Source organism: Amphibalanus amphitrite, unplaced genomic scaffold (assembly GCF_019059575.1).
Source record: "Amphibalanus amphitrite isolate SeventyFive unplaced genomic scaffold, NRLGWU_Aamphi_draft 000423F_arrow, whole genome shotgun sequence".
In the NCBI taxonomy this organism is placed as follows: Eukaryota; Metazoa; Arthropoda; class Thecostraca; order Balanomorpha; family Balanidae; genus Amphibalanus; species Amphibalanus amphitrite.
In genome coordinates, this window is record NW_024881917.1 from 151,678 (window position 1) to 166,998 (window position 15,321).

At 49.5% G+C, this 15,321-nt stretch overlaps 1 protein-coding gene across 5 annotated transcripts; it reads left to right on the forward strand.

Annotated features, from left to right (window-relative positions):
* Window positions 1–22: 22 nt before the first annotated feature.
* Window positions 23–11,157, forward strand: LOC122391128 (peroxisomal membrane protein 11B-like). 5 transcript variants are annotated; one of them, XM_043384790.1, is made up of 5 exons: window positions 23–64; window positions 2,934–3,029; window positions 6,163–6,278; window positions 6,489–6,702; window positions 9,944–11,157. In XM_043384790.1, exons 2-5 carry the CDS (start codon window positions 2,974–2,976, stop codon window positions 10,257–10,259), a joined length of 702 nt encoding a protein of 233 aa, XP_043240725.1. In that variant the 5' UTR covers window positions 23–64; window positions 2,934–2,973; the 3' UTR covers window positions 10,260–11,157. The 5 variants fall into 5 exon arrangements, with proteins under 5 accessions (XP_043240725.1, XP_043240727.1, XP_043240729.1 ...); XM_043384792.1 differs by lacking the exon at window positions 23–64 and adding an exon at window positions 2,530–2,651 and having other exon boundaries at window positions 9,944–11,156; XM_043384794.1 differs by lacking the exon at window positions 23–64 and adding an exon at window positions 2,655–2,739.
* The last annotated feature ends 4,164 nt before the right edge of the window (window positions 11,158–15,321 follow it).

Here is a 15,321-nt window from a genome sequence, read left to right on the forward strand (position 1 = left end):
GCGGCGATAGCGGGATAACGGTGTGGAGCTTCGAGGATCGGTCTTCAGTTCCCGGACCAGAAAGGTGGGGCCTATGCAATGTCAAATTTCATCAAAATGGTGATACTGTCCCTTTAAACAATCGCCAGTCAAAGCCAACCGTTGAGATTGGTAAAACCAGCTGCCGGACATTGGTCACGTGACCACATTTTCCGTTTGACCTTGAGTTGGCACCAGATTTTGTCGACAGACGTGGCGCAGCTTATTTTACTGCATTATTTTGGATACTAAATATTTAGCCGTGTGGTGGTAAATGATACCGTGCAAATAATATTGAATCATCGGTGACATAGTTACCACTGAAACTTGAATAGGTATCATCAATAAAATACAATTAATCTATTATTACTCTTCCATTGATTTTATTGTGCTTGCAGGCATAGGTAGAAACTGAAGAGCTGAGCCTGCAGCTTACAGTTGTTCTATACAGTAGCGGCGGAACACCTTCAATTAAGGGGGGGGCACTGCCGACTTTCGGTCCGATTCTTTCCATGCAACGCCCATAGGGCTAATGTTAAAATGTCAAAATTAAAGGGGGCACGGTGCCCCGGTGCCCTCCCCGTTCCGCCGCATATGGTTCTATAACTCTTAATGCATAAATCAAGGCTACTGAGGGCGCAAATTTGTTTCATTTATCTTTAATAACTTATGCCCTACCTTCATCTACTATTATCTGTAAGAATCTTGCTTCAATCATCACCAGACTTCTTAGTTTTTTTACTACGCCCCGGCCGCGAGAGCGAGCGGGTACGACTCCCTCGCCCTAATTGAGCTAGCCTCGCGGGAAAAACAAGCATGTGTGCCGTTACGGGACCGGGGACGCAGCGATTGATGCACGGTTCAAAAGTCTCAGGTCAACTGGTGGCCTCTGAGGGTCAGGTCAAGTGCCCCGAGGGCCAAAATACGATTTCGGGTTTTGAGAAATAACTTTGCCAAAAACGGCGCAGAGTCGCGATTTTAGTACCATCATGTTTGTCATGCTCCGGTGCGTCAAAATGGTACACAGTTGTTTGGGTGGGGTCAACATAAGGTGTTCACATCGGGTCAAAGCCAGGTCAGAGGCACTCAGGTCACGAAGTTGGTCGGAGGAGGTTAATATCGTATATCATTCGATTCGGTAAGTCTTCCCGAGTATATTGGCGACTTTTCCGACTTGCCAATTCAATTTTATCAGGAGTTATTGACGAAAAAACTTGTGACCTTTGTGACGTCATAAATGACGTCACGCTAGGATAAAGATGCAAAAGTGAAGCATTAGACATTGCAAGAATTGCATGAAATTGCGATTCCATGTGCTTGAGCTAGGTTTAGATCATTCTCGGCGTCAAAATTACAGTTTCTATATTTTCCCCATTGACTTGTAATGGTGACGTCACGCGATCGGCCTGACCTCATGTGACCTCTAGGAGAAATCCGAGATATACAAGTTTTGAGACTTCTAGAGGATACTAGGTCCTGTATATATCATCTCGCTGTGACAGCTCCTCTGGCACCGAGGGCATTGCGAAGTTTCGGTATTTTGGGACTATTGCAGAGGTTCACGTGTGACGTCATAAGTCAGTGATCTGACCTGAGACGGAAATGCAATTGGTTTCCAAAGATGCGTATGGAAGCAAGGATAAGGTGTGCCAAATAGCAGCCCTCTAGCTGTAAGGTGTTCTGAGCTATCGCCAAAAGTCGTGAGTGGAGCGCTACCGACTCCTCCGGTCGGCCGCCGGGGGTTAGGAGGCGTGCAGGGTATCGAAAAACCACCTGGTACTTTGCGAATTTTGCCGATAAAAATACGTTTCTTATGCCGATTTATAGCCAAAAGACTACTGAATCTCAAACCAGTCGTATCCTTGCACTAAATGGCTTGGTTTAGACACGATAGGTCTGAAAAGAAAAGGTCCCATGTATTCTCTATGGGCGCCGCGAGGCCGTTGGCACCAGAGTTTCGGGAAGTGCCCTCGCCACAACCGCACGTGCAGATTTGGTCACGTGACCAAGCGCATTTGCCGCCACTGTATTTATATACACTGTGGGTAAAACCCTACATTACTTTAGCGGTGGGCTGTACATTTCATCTCTGATGAAGACCTTTCATGCCATCGTCTCTGATGGCGTACGAATCGAACAACGTATAATGCTTGTTGCCGCATGCCTACGAGCTGAGTCGGGATGGGGTCGGGGTGTAGGTGTTAAAATAATGGTTTGAATCCGGGTTTACATCAGGACACTAAAGAGCCGTTCGAATGAAGCCGCCTTTAGTTGCTACAGCCGGACTATTGCATCTATGAAACCCCTATAAGTGCTGTGAACTAGCCACATAAGCTCTAACTCATCCACCTCTCTTCTACTGGATTCTTATGGTAAAAAGTTTTTACATCGTTAATGTGGCATACAGATTATACCGTGGCCTCGTTTTAGTTGAAAAAGTACATTTAGTGCGCAGCTGTTTCAAAACATTTATCGACACCACCTCAGTTCCCTGTTCAATTTTGGCAAGCGTGAGGTCCTTGTGGCTTTGTTTCCATGACGACTGGAGTTTTAGCCAATGAAAACACTGAATAGTGCCTCAACTAATGGGTCTTTGCTGCAAGCAGCATGATTTCGAATAGAAACTTTGAAACGTTAGTGTCAGTGTAGTTTTGATGGTTTCGTTGTTTGATCTGGTTTGATCAAAGACATTTTATGAGATATTGGAAGGTGCAACGTGAAGTCCGTTTTCAACAGGAGAATAAGCTCAATTTGAGATACTAGGAACAGGTTTATGTTTTGTTGAAGTGAAGCATGTAGGGCATGTCAATGTAGATTGCGAATGGAATCAGATTGTGCAACCAGATCAAGATCTGAAGATGAGGTCAGAGACTGCCGGCTATGGCTTTTTTTATCATAGCTATTTTCTGTTTCAGGTACAGAGATCAAAAAGTATATGCAAATTTAATTGGCACTATGGATACTTGGGTGAAACTCAATGCCAGCTCAGCCGGGAAGGATAAACTTATCAGGTAAGGATGAAATGGTATTAGTAGAGCAGACGTCACACGAAGGCTTTCCAACCAAGGAGAGGCGCTAATCCTAGAGGTGCTTCTATCTAACAAAACCTAAACTAACTTAACCTGTCCTAACCTAACCTACAACCTACAAACCTACATCCTAAAAACCTACAAACCTACCCTACAACCTACAAACCTACAGCACCATTCCTCAGTTAGAAAACCTTTCAGTAATGTCTGCTCTACTAATGCTGATTAAACAAGCAGAGGAATATTCAGATGTTTGAGGAACTTAACTAGATAGGCTACATACTAAATGCCTCTGTAGGTACTTAACAAGAAGGCAAGGAAGCAAGGCAAGTGTTTTTCATCTGGTTATTTTGTTAACTAGACTGTTGAGTGTTGACTGCCTGCTGATTCTGTAGGAATCCTGCTGAAATTGAAGCTGAGGTGCAAACATTTTTATCATTTAATCTTGTTAATGTCTACTGTGCTATGGATTTAATGGTTTTCATGTGACTCAATTCTGACTTCCAAAAATCAGCTCAGACTCATGGCTGAACTATTGACTGACTGACTGGCCTTGCAGCTCTCACAGAATTGTGGAGCTAATAGATTTTTTGGTGAATCCAACTCAAGCCTTCAAACTGATTTTCTCTTAATTCAGTTAGGGCTATTGACTCTAACCAACTCCACCTCTTACTCTGCGGCCCTGAATTTCTATGTTTTTCATGTTCTGAATGTGACAATGATGCCTTTTGTGCAGTAAATAATTCATTAATAAATTATGGTGAGGTTGAGATCACCTGAACTAATTCAATTTAAATTATCAAATTGCCTATCCTCGCCCAACCAAACCGTATCTAACGTAATCAAGCCTAATTTGCAGTACCTGTTGATGTATCATTTCTTCAATTTGTACCAAAATTTCAGGCTCAGGCCGCATCATGTCAGGTCAGGTCACTAGATCATTTTGTGACCCAGCCTCACCATTACTTTGTGGTCTCACTGTGCAGCCAAAGTTGAGAATATATCATCAAAGCTTTTAGGATTCTGTTAGCTCTCACTGTTATCTACATGTTGTTTATGTCATTTTTTTGTGTTGGTGACATAAGCTCAGGTCAGTTTTGTGACCTCTCCATTACAAGTCAACTGGAGGAAGTTCAACTGCTCTCATTTTGGACGAAAGTCATACAAAGCACTCTCAAACATCAGGTAACAAGTAAACATGACACATTGAATTGAAAATTGCACCTGTGACCCCTCTTTATGCCCCTGATATCATCTCAGGCCATGAAAGGTTTCTGGCAGTTTTTAGACAATGATTTCTGATAGAGACGTGCCAGAGCGATGAAATCGCCTTCGATGTGCTCAGCTCAATGATATAAATTGACTAGCATGCAACGTGATAGTTTTGGTCAAGTTCTACTTACATCCTTAGTCAATTTTCAAGTAGACCTTTTTAGCAGGGATGCGGAGCGATGGAAGTTTCAGACGGCTCCGGCTCCGGCTCCGAGTAAAATGGTCCGGCTCTGGCTCCGGCTCCGGCTCCGACTCAGTACATCCCCTACGCGATCAATTAAATACGGGTGGACAAAACAATGGCCGTCGCCTGATGACCGGTCCTCGGGTTCTGGGGATGCAGTTTGCGTGCTGTGGGGAACTAGGTCAATTATTTTTTCCTCTTAAAAAAGAAAAATCAGAACTGCCCCCTGCTTTGACTTGGCTTTGACGGCTCCGGCTCCGGCTCCGGGCTATAATGTTTCACGACTCCGGCTCCGGCTCCCGCTGCAGATCCGGCTTTGGCTCCGCATCCCTGCTTTTTAGGTCAAATTTGGACACGTTTCGACAAGAGGAACACGATTCCGGCAAAATCATTGTGCGAGTTCTGAGTCAGAAGTCATCACTCATCAGAGAAAAAAAAACTTTGCTTTCTGCGAAGGCATCTTTTTTGACATTTGCTTTCAGGAGGCTACACCATTGACCTTAGGTCGAATCTGAGAACATTACTTAGAAAGAGCGTCAAAAGACCTATGGAATGCGATTTTCCGCGGCGCTATAGCTATATTCGTTCCCGAGTAATGCGCCGATTCGTAGAAAATTGTCGAAAAGGCAAAATGTGACCTTTGATGACATCTGATTACCTGACAGTTGACTTGACCTAAAAATTAACTGAAGTGCTTTCTTCCTTATTTTATGACCGTCTTATCGGCCGCCGCCGATAAGACCCGTTGAGGGCTCCAGCCGCGACCACGGCGGCCTGGGCCGGGGACGGGCACGCGAAAACAGGACGGGCGGGCAATAACATGGGGAGCTCAGTCGGGGAGCGGCCGCGACCGCGAGAGGAGAGGAGTGACCCTGCGACACAGGGACCTACTCCACTTTTTTTTCTTTTCTCCCCTCCTTTTTTTCCTACCTATTCGTCGTGAACTCGGTGGCGGCACCGTGTGTACTGTGTGTGCCTTATCTCGCCTCGGCCGCGGCCCGGTCCCCTCCCCGTCCCTGGACCCGGGCCGTCAACCGCGCGCCACGACTCGGGTCTCCTCCCACCCCTCTGCCCCTCCCTCCCTCCTCGTGTTGGCCATCCTCCGTTCGCTCTATTCGAGCCCCAAATCAAGCTAATAGGTGGACCCTATTACTGATTTGGGTGTCTCATACCGTTCGCTCCCCAAATCTGTTGTCCAGTATTGGCTGTTAATGGCCGCCTGCACCCAAATCGTGTTATCGTTCATATCACGATCGATAACAAGACGCCAAACTCGCCAACGGAGCAGCGAACGCCGCCTGCTGCGTGTCTACATGGCCCAGAAGACGACTTAGATGGGGAGGCCCGGAGGGGAGGGTACCCCCCCCCCCCCTCCAGCACTCTGAAAAATTCAGACCACCAGCATGGCGAATGTTAAAATTCACCTGCACACGTGTGTGCGGTGAATTTAACATGTGTGCTGTCTCGTGCAGGTTCACTGAAATCGTTAAAGAAAAAACTAAACAATGAAGTATCAATAGCACCTGCATGTTCTACTTGCCCACTCTATTCATCCAGCGCTCCATCAGTTACCATTTTTTTTATCAGCATGCTGCCGCCTGCCAGATATAAAAAGGCATGCCGCTTATGTGGGATATTGATCCAGTGTCTTGTTTCCAGAGTGCTGCAGTATACGCTGAAGGTGGTGAATCACTACCACCAGCAAAGGCAAACAAATGCTGGTACACTTCAATCATGGAAGCAGCTTGAAGGATCTCTAAGCTCATTCAGAAAGCGTGAGTCTTATTGGTTCATGTTTTCCATTTTGATGTTTGTCTGGCATAAGCCATTCACTAACATAACCTGAAACACTTGCAAAGATCTGCAATATGCACATTTCTACTCTCCTATTTTTCATTCTTTTCCCTGTCTCTACATTCCTTTTCTCATGTTTCTTCGATCTATTTCCCTCTGCTTACCTCCCCCTCTCGCCCTCCCTTTCGCAGTGCTGCGGATGGGTAAGAGTGTCGAGGTGCTGCGCGGCACTTCACGCACCATCCGCCTCTCGGACCCCGTCTACCGGGTGACGCTGACCATTGGGAGGATCGCCCAGTCCATGTTCCTGTTCGCCGACCACCTGCTCTGGCTGTCCCGAGCCGGAGTGATCAGCATTGACGTGAAGAAGTGGGAGCAAATCTTCTATCGCTGCTGGCTCTACAGGTAGGTGAGCAAAGGCCGGCTCTGGCAGGTACGGTCTAAAGGGGAGTTGTCAGAACTCAGAACTGCCTCACGTATCGTTGCATACAGGGCTGCGGAGTCGATGGATTTTCGGCGACTCCGACTCCGACTCCGACTCCGGCTTTCAAAAACCAGCTCCGACTCCGACTCCGACTCCGGGCAGAATTGTCGACTCCGACCGACTCCAACTCCTGACTCCGACTCCGCAGACCTAGCAGGGCTGCGGAGTCGACAGATTTTCGGTGACTCCGACTCCGACTCCGGCTCGGGTTTCTAAAATCGACTCCGACTCCGACTCCGACTCCGGTCACAACTGTCGACTCCGACCGACTCCGACTCCGACTCCGACTCCGACTCCGCAGCCCTGGTTGCATATGTCAAAGTGGATGGCTTTCAGTCTTAATTGACCCATGAACCACGTAGATCACAGGGGCCCAATCTTATAAAGGTTGTGCTACCAAATGGCGTACTATCATTCCACCCCACTCTATTTACGGCACCCTATTCACGCAATCTTATAAAGAGAATAGTATGGTAATTCTATTCACGCCATTTTGCCCACAGTACAAATCAACGCCAGCAGGAAACACGCAACGTGATTGGTCAATGTCTTGTCGCCATCGCTATTGGAAATTATGCGTACTGTTTACGAACAGCAAAAGTTATGTGTTTTAATTTTTATGGGGCATTTACTTCTTTTAGAGACACACATATGTGTAATGAATAAGTTATTTATGGAAAACGTGATAGCAAACTATGGAAAACACAAACATGCTTGAAGAATTCTCCTGAAAAGTGGATTGCCGACCAAATAAATTTCAGCGAGGGCATTCTCGCGCTCAGAAATTCGAGTGAATAAAGTGTTTCTTCTACTTATCATTTGCATTTATTTGCTGTTAAGGCATTGCAATAAATTTGTTAAAGAATTATTTAAATAGTCATTTAATTATAGCTCGGCTACTGTTTCAGTAATTTAAGTAATGTCGTTGACAATGAAGCTCCTACAATTTGAGCATCAGGATACGTACATTAACTGGATCAATTCAAGATATAGCTTATTTTCCTTCTTGTCATAAGCTCTTGACATTTTCCTTCTTGAAGATAAACTACTAAAATTCGAAGACTACGTACATGAACTGAATTAGGTCAAGTTACAGCTTATTTTCCTTCTTATTCAAGCATAGGTACCTGTTACCTAACCTAAAGCTAAAAAGCAATTCCTCAAAAGATTGAAGAACCCAGTCTACATATCAAAGCATATCAAGAAAAATACTCGGCTCAGAAGTCAGATCGAGATGCAGGAAGAGAAGAAACAACACATTGATCCGTAACTGTGCCAGACAGAAAGTGAGGAGATACGAATAGTGAGTAGGAATTAACAATTTTTTGACAAACTAAGGTATATCATCATTAATTTAAATATCTAATCAGAAGCCATGAAGTGCCCGTTATTTGTGTCATACGTGAGACGTGAGAATAGGCTAAAGACCCATACCGATTCTATAATGCAGTGGCTGCCGAAAATCTATGATGGTTACTGGTGCTACAATCCTCTTAAAAACCCCCTTTTAATTTGAAAAAATAAATCCATATAACGATGAACACTCGTTTTTATGTGTTTTAGTGTGCATTTAGTTCCTGAAAATACGTATTTTGAAATTGATCGTTGTCTGTATAATAAGCATCATTATAATGAACCTGAGTTAATATGTGGAGGATGTTTTAATCTTAAAAATATCATAACGTAAAATATTGCATACTTATATCATAAAAACATTGAATTTATCTTAAATGAATTAAACTGTCTGAGAAGCTCGTCAAAGTACGCCACAAATTCTGGCGTGGAATAGGTGCCGACGATGCCGCAATCAGCTGATTATTGTTTGTGTTTTGAGATGTGCACAGCTGCTCACGGCTGAAATCATTCTACGGCACATCCAAAACTGGCGGTTACCAAAACTGTAAAGAGCGTGCCGTGTTTTCGATTTCACAGAGCTTTATAAGATTGCGTACTATATATCCAGCCTTAGAGTGCTGCCATATCCATTTCACGGCGTTTATAAGATTGGGCCAGGGTGTCCCAAAATTAATGTCACACCCTCCCACAACCTTTGTTTTGCCTTCTACTGCGCAATATCAATATCATTTCACCGGTACTGGCTCCCAGACCATATTGGCTACATTCTAGTCACGTGACCTTCGAATTTTTGTGACCATGACCGGTCAAGGGGTGTACGGAGGTCATTTCCGGGGCAGTACCCAGCGCGCGCGGACCAGGTGTCCAGGGTGGCGAAACTGCAGAGCAAATCGTCCCTTAACGGGGCAGTCGGCATGGTTGCCGGTGGCATGACTCACGTCCAGGTCGCCGAGGTACTGGGCATGAGTTGTCGCACGATTTGGCGCTGGTTATCACGCGACAGAAGCGGATAGACGCCTGGGAACAAGCTAGGTCGCGGCAGGAAGACTTCCGCCAGCCGGGTATAGCGCAGATCGTCATCGCGAAGTGCGGAGCTAAAGACGGGCTTATCCACAAGGAAACTGGCAAGGAGGCTGATTGCCAACAGTCATCCAGTCTTCAAATTGATAATCCATCGGTACCGGAGGATGTCTCTAAAGCTGAAGTCCAACAAGCCACGTTTCCAGCCGAAAACTTCTGCTGAACATGTCCAGGGCCATCTTTCAACAAGTCGGCGCCCCGGCTCATCGAGCTAGAACGACGAAGGACTGGTACAGATCGAACTTCCCAGCATTCTGGGAGAAGGGCAAATGACCGGTGACTAGCCCCGACCTGTCGCCGATAGAAAATCTTTGGGCGATCGTCCTGTAAGAGGTGAGCAAAACGGCGCCAGGATAATCTGAAGGCACGTTGACCAGGAACGTTCGATCTGTCTGGTCAAAGATCAGTCCACAGAAGCTAGACATGTTGATGTCTGTTGTCCCGGACCGTATGCTTGCCCGCATCAGGGAGAAGGTGGGATGCATATGTAAGAAAAGCGCGCCTCTCATGTTTGTTATTTTCATGAAATTGACGCTGGAAAGGTGTGACATTATTTTTGGGACACTCTGTACAATGTTTTTGTATGTTACAAGCCGGTTGACTTTCAATCGCCGCTAAGTTTTGCATTTGTTTGCTTTGTTTTACCGTTTATGTCAATGGTCGTTCGGACACCAGCATTCACGTCGCGTGTACACGCATTTTGACCATCACTCGTCCTCTCCGCAGCATCACGATGAACCTGTGCCGTGACGTGTACGACCTGTGGCGGGCGGCCGAGCTGTACGCCGAACACGGCATGCCTCCGGCGCCGCGCCGCCGCCTTCTGCCCGAGCTGCGCGCCCGGCCGCTGGCGCTCATCCTCGACCGGCACAGAGACCTGGCGGTGGACTTTGTCAAGAACGCGTTCGACCTGATGCTGCCGCTGGCGGCTCTCGGCCACGTGCCGCTGTCGAGCGGCGCCGTGGGCGTCTGCGGCGTCGTCTCCAGCGCGCTGGCGCTCTGGACCGTGGTGGACCCGAGCCTGACGCTGCGGCCGAGCTGAGCGGACCGGCCGAGGGAGAAGGGGAAGAGGGCGTATCGCGGAGAGTGGCGGAAGGTTCGCCGAGCAGGTCAGTCCAGGGATGACGGAGGGACTAGAGGGTTCATAAGTGAGCTTGCGGGGTAGATATGGTAGTGGGTCCAACCTGTTCCAGTGTGCTAACGTTTATAGCTCCCTAGGTTTGATGGGATTTATTTTAGTCATTTGTTGTTTGAATCGAATTATGAATGTGCCCCGAGACGCCGCTTACCCTTGCCAGCAGAGTGCAGAGGAGAGGGTCCTTCCGTGATCCTCGTATGCATGTCGATTATGTTGTGATCGAGGGTGGTCTATTGTTCTGTGCTGGTAGCTGGACAAACAGTCGAACTGTGAATAGTGCATCGTTAGCGTTACGGGCATCGATAGACCTAATGCCAGTCATGTAGCGATTTGTTTGAAGTCCTTTGAAGAGCTGTGAATGAATGTGTGCACATTTAACGGCCCATCTTGTATTCGAGCCGATCTATTCAGTGGGAGCCTAGCGTTTATGAGTCCATGCGTATATTTTGGTACTTGCTAGTTGTTACTTTGTACAGAGTAGGTATTTGAGTGCTGGGCATTTAAGGTCAGATGTTTGCAGCTGTAGACGCCTGGGAAAGGTGAATGGTGACTTGTCCGCGATAGCACAAGCATTGCTATAGCCGCGTCACTTGGGGAATGGCGATTTTTTAGGGTTGTTCGCAAGTGACGACTGCTGTTGAGCAATTACAATGTCTTTTGCGACGTAAGTCATTTCTGCGATCTTGTATGCCTATCAGAACGATACGGGACTGATAAGTGATATACTGGCGTCATTTCCGCTTTTAGAGTGGACTATGATAAAACAACTGATTCATACTTGCAATACATATATTTTGTCAAAAAAAGGTTTTGTGTTTTTGATTGTAAAACTAATCTTTCAGCGTCATTGCATCCCCAAGCTGACAAAGAAACTTCCCAACCTGGGCCCCGAATATCACAACTGCGAATAAACTCATTATGCGAGGCGAGCACGTTTCGCCCTTAGAATACGATATGGGCAGCTCACCTTTGAGTATCGCGCGCGGTAAGGTATTCAACAATTCATAGCGGGACGCTGACGCCTTGTCGTGCATGTAAGAATGAGATAGCAGGGCACATCGACTCTATCTTCTACCCCGCATGTGCACTGGGGGAGTCATGGGTGCGTCCTCGTCCTCATCATCTTCGCGCTCGTCGCCCTCCTCGCTGGCTTTCTGGAGGAGCTCAGCCAGCATCTGAGCGTCCTCCGCTCCCTGGGTGTCCACGTTAGGGCCCGGCGCTGTCTCGGCCTTCTGCTCCTGCTCCTCCCTGTCGGCCAGTTTGCCCTCGGCGTTGGCCAGTTTCAGCTCTGTCACGTGCAGCCGGTGCGTCAGCTCACTGATGTCGTCATTGGCTTCTGCCAGCTGGCTGTGCAGCTCCTGCACGGTGAGCTCGCGCTCGCTGAGCCGCTGTTCCAGTTGCTGAAGCTGCTGCACGTGCAGTTGAAGCGCAGTGGTACGCTCGCGCTCCAGGTCGGTGGAGATCACCAGCTGACCAGTGTCCGATGCGAGCATCTCGCGCGCGAACAGCTCGATCATGAAGTCTGGAAAAGTGATTTTGTGAAGGTGACCGCTGTAGTCTGTCTGTGAGCCGCGCTCGGCGGTGGGCTCCTCCATGGGATTCGTGGCGGCGTCAGCGGTGGTAACCGCCGGCGCCTCTTCCTCCTGTTCGGGCACGGCCTTCACCGCGATGTGCTGCGTCCGCCGTCGTGGAGAGCCCCGTTTGCGGGAGCCAGACCTGCCGGATAACGGCGGTGAGGGCGTGATGCTGTTGCGGTGTCTAGGCGTGGCTCCGGGCGCGGCTGTTCCCTGGCGTTTGAACGAGATGCTGCTAGTGCTGTCACCCAGTCCCGACTTAGATTCTCCGCCGCGAGAAGTGATGCGGGAACGGGAACGTTTTCCTCCGCTGGTCAAACTGATGTTGCTTCCGGTGGACTTCTTTTTGGACCCTGTAGATATGTTGGAGGCTTTCCTGCGAACTGACTTTTTTCCTTCGGAGTCCGTGACATCAAGTTTGCTTGGTGTTTCGTCCTGCTCGGAGGCTTTTTCGGATGCTGCCGCTTCCTCTTCCGAGGCTATGGGTACCAACAGACTCGGCCTGCCACTGCCGGCTGCTGTTTTTCGCTCGCCCCAATCTCCGGGGAACTTGGGTGCGATGGTCACCTCCGAGTCCTCAATCACCGAGGATTGTCTTCTGCTGCCCGCTGTTTGTGGTTGCGCCACTCCGATGGCCTGGGGACCCACCGCCTCGCTGGTCCGCCTGCTCCTCCACGAGCTCCAGGAGGGCTCATCCGTGCTGACGGCCCGGTCCACCATCAGCTGCACGTTCTCTGTGTTGACGCCGCGCGACCGCGCCGTCACGTCCGGCTGAAACATCTCGCCGTTGCGCAGCTTTGTCATGCAAGTGTCTGACAGCTCGGCCCACGTCTGCGCCTCAGTGCGGAACATGTCCGAGAGGGTGGCTGGATCGATGCCGACGTCGCCGTACGTCCTGCCGCCTTGCTCCTGCACCAGCTGCCACGACTGGTCCAGCGTCTCGGTGGCCAGCGCCAGTCGGCCCTTGATCTTCTGTTGGGTGGATCCGAGGTCGGCCACGCTGGTCGCCGTTGACTCGATGAGGCTGCGTGCCGGGCCCGGGATGCTGGGGTGATAGGGCGCCGCCAGCAGCAGACACTCGGCCGTCCACTGAGTGATGCAGTCCTGCATGTCAGTCAGGTCCAGCTTGGTGTCGTTCATGGTGCTGGCCAAACAGTCGACCACCGTGTTGCGGTACTGGTCCACCTTCTCGTTAAGCTTCTCCCGCACCACTGTGTAGTTGGTGCGGCGGCCGTTCCACATCAGTGAGCCGTTGACGTCGTTTGAGCGCTGCAGACTCATGGACCACTTGGCCAGCTCGGTCTGCAGTCGGCCGAGGTCACCTGTACGCAGGTTCCGCTTGGCCCACATGCGAACGTCCACCTCAACTTTGTGGATGGTGGGGTCAATACCGTGGTAAAAGGCCTCGTCCAGCAGGGGCTGCGCGACCTTCATCATGTTGTTGAGCTCGTCGGAGGACTTGCCAACCTTTTTGCGGAAGTCATCGTCTCTGATCGGCAGCAGGATGTGGGATTCGGTCTGGAATAGCCACGACTGACGCACTATCTCCAGTCTGCCGAGGTTTTTCTCGACCTTGGAGCTGCCCTCCAAACCGTCCTCCACCTGGCCGAGCTCGACGGTGAACTGGGACGTCCACTGGACTAGTGCCTTGTGCAGCGTCACCGACTTTCCGCCCTCGAACGGCGTCACCAGAAACTCAGCGGGGTCAGGGCTCACCGCCGACTTCAGCTGACTGGCCACCGTCTCCAGACTACGCCACATCTTGTTCGCAAAGTTGAACACGCGCTGCTCACGATTGTTCATGAAGAAGATGATGTCCTCGACTTTGCCAAGCCAGTCCCTGAGGTAGGAGAAGTTCAGCTCGGTCTGTTCGTTGTCTTTGGTTTCCCGCTCCTCCATAATCTTGTGCGCCATTTGCACCCACGTATCCAGAGATGTTGCCAGGAACCGGAACAACCCTAGCTTATAAACATTGACCACCTTGGAGATCAACGAGCAGGCTGCGTTCTTCCAGAACTCGCGCTGCCGTGCGTACGAGCATGTTTCCTGCTCCTGGCGATGTTTCTGCATCTTGTAGAGCTCGTGGAGCTGGTCAGAGATGCGACTGGTGCTCTGAGCTTCGATGAGCGCGTGCTTGAGCTCCTCCTGTGCGGTGCACATGCGACCTTTGGTCTGCTGATACACATGATGCACATTGTCAAGCCCGAGCACCACCTGCACCAGTCGGATCTTGAAGTGGAGCAGTTCCTCCATTAGCCGCCGGTCTAGCGATCGTTGTACGATGTTCTCTTCGTGCAGCGACATCACGATGCGCGGTATGCGGCTCAATAGTCGGGCATAGAAGTCGCGCAGCTCCGAGAGGATCTCTCCACGCTCGCTGCAGTCGAGCGTCACCTGACGGATGATCTCGTGGAAGATGATATTGTACACATCCTGCTCGGCGCGCACCAGCTCTATAAGCCGCTCGATCTCTGAGTCTGTGCGCTTCTCCAGCACCACCTCGGACAAGCTCTCGCCCATGCCGGCCTCCTGCAGTAGCCGACGGAACACGTCGCGCAGCCGGAGAACCTCCTCGCGCGTCACTGGTGTTCGGCTCGGCACGCGGGTCCGGTGTGCTCCGTGATCCTGGCTCTGGACAGTGTACTCGTCCTGGATGAGAGACAGATCTCCCTTGTGCTGGTAGCGCTTTACATGCAGCTCCTCCGGGATCAGTGTGGCAATGTTCTTAGCCGGGTTTCTCGGCTTCTGTAGGTCAGGATGGAAGTCGCGCGACTCAATGCTGGCAGCGAACTCTTTGTTGTTGACGTTCTCCAGGAAGAAGGTGAAGCCGTCGCCCACGCCGCAGCGACATGTCGTCCGTTCGGTCTGGTGTTTTAGCTCGTCTCCCTTCGAGAAGCTCCAGACGTTTGGAACGCGCTGCTGGCATTTCGACTTGAGGGACTTTTTGTCCTTTGAGTAGGTCCGCACAAAGTCAGCTGGTAAACTCTGCCAGTCTTGCGCTCTTTTCAGAATCTCTTCCTTGTTTGGAATTGCATCCTCTGGAAATTCATCGTCAGACTCGTCACAGTCCAGCATGGCGCGCAAATCTTCTTCGATTGAACTCGATTTTCGGCTCAGTAGGGACATCGTGGTAGTTTCAGTACTCACAGTGCGGGACTCGGTGGATCACAGATGATAACAACCGGTATGTGTTAACTGATATGGCTTTACTGGTATAACCGGTGTGATTATAATGCAGCACCAGCCTTGACCCTTTGTTTGAAGCAAATTTGCGGTTGAGACTGTTTTGTAATGTTGCAAAAATGCTTCAAGATAGTATACGAAACCATTAGCGAGGTGTATCGGACGGAGTTCTGTTAGCCAACTAGCGTGTTCTTTTTCTCGCTGCATCA